This window comes from Echinops telfairi, unplaced genomic scaffold (assembly GCF_000313985.2).
Source record: "Echinops telfairi isolate 266 unplaced genomic scaffold, ASM31398v2 ScPeMD7_3533;HRSCAF=4204_1, whole genome shotgun sequence".
Lineage (NCBI taxonomy): Eukaryota > Metazoa > Chordata > Mammalia > Afrosoricida > Tenrecidae > Echinops > Echinops telfairi.
The window spans coordinates 23,986,543-23,989,556 of record NW_022107432.1 but is presented as its reverse complement, the minus strand read 5'-3'; the positions used below and the strand labels follow the sequence as shown (position 1 = coordinate 23,989,556).

The following is a 3,014-nucleotide window of genomic DNA, read 5'->3' as shown; positions in this document are numbered from 1 at the left end:
CCCCCTCCCCTTCCCTTCCTCCTCCCCTCTCCCCCATGCACCCTTAATAATTTATAAATTATTATTGTATGTCGGCACCCTTATTTGCATCATGAGCAAGCGAGCCAATCTCCTGGGGTCCCCAAGCACCACCTTCGGATTAGCCTCAGTCCTTGACTCTGGCCAGAGAGTCACAAAGACTATGGCTCCAAGGGTCGGCCTCACGTAACTCACTGTTCCTCACCTAGTCCCAGCCCCCCAGGGGAGTACATCCTACCAGCGATTCTAGAAGGGGAAGAGGAGAGAGATGGGGAAGGAGACGCGAGCATCAGAGTAGCTTCCTGGAGGAGCCCTCGCGATCGCTGCTGGGCTGGGACGGCTAAAATGTTTGAAGTGAGGGCCGATTGGTCGCTAGTCCAAGCTGCTAGGAGCAGCTCTTTTGGAAGCAAGCCCTAGGCTTTCAATCTGCAGGGCTGGGCATGTTGTAGATGGAATTCAAAGGAGTCGGTATTGGGACGGGAACACCTGAGACTTTTTATTTTTGGTAAGAGGGCTGGGGCTGGACAAGCACTAAGTCTGCATCAAGGGGTCCTCCCATGCCTGGGCTCTGGAGGCCTGCCAGGCCAGGAGGGAGGACACGTCTCCCAGAAGAGAGAGCGGAGTGGGCCACCCGGTGGGTGCTCACCTGCAGGCATCGGGGCACTAGCTCGTTTGGGTTGTACGGACATGGGTCTGAAGGCCTCTCGTAGAATGGGCATCCTGTCCCTGGGAGTTGGTGTAGGGCTTGGGAAGTGAACAAGGCAGCTCAGTCAGGGGGCTGCCAAGGAGTCATTAAAAGCCAGTACCAGGGGGATGTACCAGGAGGGCAGGACCCCAGCCCCCAGTGGGCCAGGAGCAGCGGCGAGGGAGAGACGGGCATTGGTGACCCGACTTGGTAACAATGAGAAGCGTTCTAAATTAGAATGGGGCAGCCGGCTGGCCACTGGGCTCCCCTGGACTTGAATGCGGTCCAACGGAACCAGCCTCTCTTGAGCATTCCTTGATCCGTCGGCCTGCGGGGAGAGCAGGGACTGCGCTTTGGAGGCTGCTGCTATGTCCAAGGTAAGGCAGGGAGGACGAGAAGAGAAAGGCACTGCCCCTCAGGGGCTCTCACCGGGCAGGCAGAGTGCCCGAGTGCCCGGGGGCGGGGGTGGTGGTGGACTGGGCTGGGGTGCAGAGGTGGGGCTGGACAAGCTGTGCTCCGGGGCCAGTGCACAGACTGACTAGCAGCAGAAGCATGGAGACAGGACAGTCTGCAGCCTCCTCCTTCAAGGTCTGCGCTCCAGGCTGGGGGCTGGGGGCTGGGGCTGGGGCTTCATTTTCCAGGCCCTGGAGAGCCAAGAAGAAGCCTTGGTTGGCACAGTGGTTAAGGCCTCCGCTGCTGACTGAAAGGTCGGCGGTTCGAAACTGCCGTCTGCTGCTTCAGTAAAGGAGTCAGGCTTGGAGAGCCGGGGGTGTGGGTGGGGGTGGGGGGCTGTTCCACTGAGTCCCCATGAGCAGCCAAGGGCTTGGTTCTCCTTCACAGAACAGAAGGAGACTCCGATGGTGCCCGTGGCTAAGCCCTCCGCGGCTGGCAGAGAGAGGTTGGCAGTTTGAACCCACCCAGAAGTGTCTTGGGAGGTGGCCTTTGTGGTCTACTCCGGAAGGTCCCAACAGTTCTACTCCGCACTCGAGCGGGGGCATGATCGTTGAGAATCCAGTCAGGGGCAACTAACAGGCTACCAACCTGGGCACTGAGGAGCGGGGAGAGACAGGCTGCACACCCGTACCAACGACTGGACCCCCACTTGCAGCAGCCCCAGAGGCAAAGTGGGGCTGCCCCTCGCCTGTCCAAGGCCAGTCATTTTCCCTGGCTTCCACCACCTCAAGCTTGCCGTTCACAGCTAGCACTGACGCGCAGTAGGATTAGACCATTTGTATCCCGGTCTCAGTATGGAGGAAGTGCTGTGGAGGTCCAAGGTGGGGGACAGGGGGACTTGCTAGAAGGCTGGTGTCTACCCCCCACCCCCCCTGCAGGAGAATGAGGTCTGGCTTGAGCAGTGGGTGGGGGTGGGGGGCCCGCAGGAAAAGGAAAGGGAAACAAGAACAGGGTGGGATGAGGGAGGCGGGTCGTGGGGGTGGTCTTGCAGCTAACCCCCAGAGTTCAGTCTCAGTGAGCGGCGGCGAGGATAACTCTGACGAGCTTCCCTGGAATCCATTCTGATTCGTGCACGGTGACCGTGTGTCTGTCTGTCTGACCGGACCTGTGCCCCATAGCATTTCTAGTAGCTGATTTGGGCATGGGTGGGTGGGTCGGGAGAGTAAGTCACCAGGCCTTTCTTCCGAGGTACCTCTGGGGGGCTTTGAAGCCCCAGCCTCAGTCGGGATGGGAGCCTAAGAACCGTTTGCACCCACCCCCACGAGGACTTGGGAAGGCAGGCCCAGCATCTCAGCGGGATCTTGAAGCTGCACACCGGTCTGGATGCTCGGCTCCGTGGGCAGCACAGCCGGGCACCAGGCTGGCTCTGCAGGCATCTGGGCAGTGGCCCCTTCCACACCTGGCCCTCGCAGGCGGTACCCCAACTCTCCTCTCCTCTCCCTCCTCCAGGGCTTACAGGAAACCTTGGTCCGCAGTCACCGGCCAAAGATACCACCAGGCAGAAAAGTGAAGGCCCCGGGCCCGGGTCCGAGGCTGTCTGGGATGTGGAGGCAGGACCGAGAGCAGTCTCTGCTGGCGGCCTACGTGCCAGTGGTGGTGGCCCCCCAGGGCCAGCGCCCGGACAAGCTCAGGTTCAATTTCTACAGCTCCCAGTACTCCAACTCCCTGAACCCCTTCTACACGGCACAGAAGCCGACCTGTGGCTACCTGTACCGCCGGGACACGGACCACACCCGCAAGCGCTTTGATGTGCCTCCCACCAATGCCGCCCTGTGGCGCAGCTGAGCCCGCACCCTGACCCTGCCCACCCTGCTGGGCCCCAGAGGAGCGGGGTTGCTCCCTCCAGGAAACGTGGCCA

At 60.9% G+C, this 3,014-nt stretch overlaps 1 protein-coding gene across 3 annotated transcripts in view; it reads left to right on the top strand.

Moving 5' to 3' along the window:
- The window catches only part of GUCA1ANB (GUCA1A neighbor), a 28,915-nt gene extending 25,907 nt beyond the window's left edge, over positions 1-3,008 (top strand). For all 3 annotated transcript variants that reach the window (XM_045294840.1, XM_030886888.2, XM_045294841.1), the window contains one exon: positions 2,606-3,008. In XM_045294840.1, coding sequence (XP_045150775.1) covers positions 2,606-2,941 — 336 coding nt within the window. In that variant the 3' untranslated portion in view covers positions 2,942-3,008. The remainder of the gene's footprint in view (positions 1-2,605) is intronic.
- The last annotated feature ends 6 nt before the right edge of the window (positions 3,009-3,014 follow it).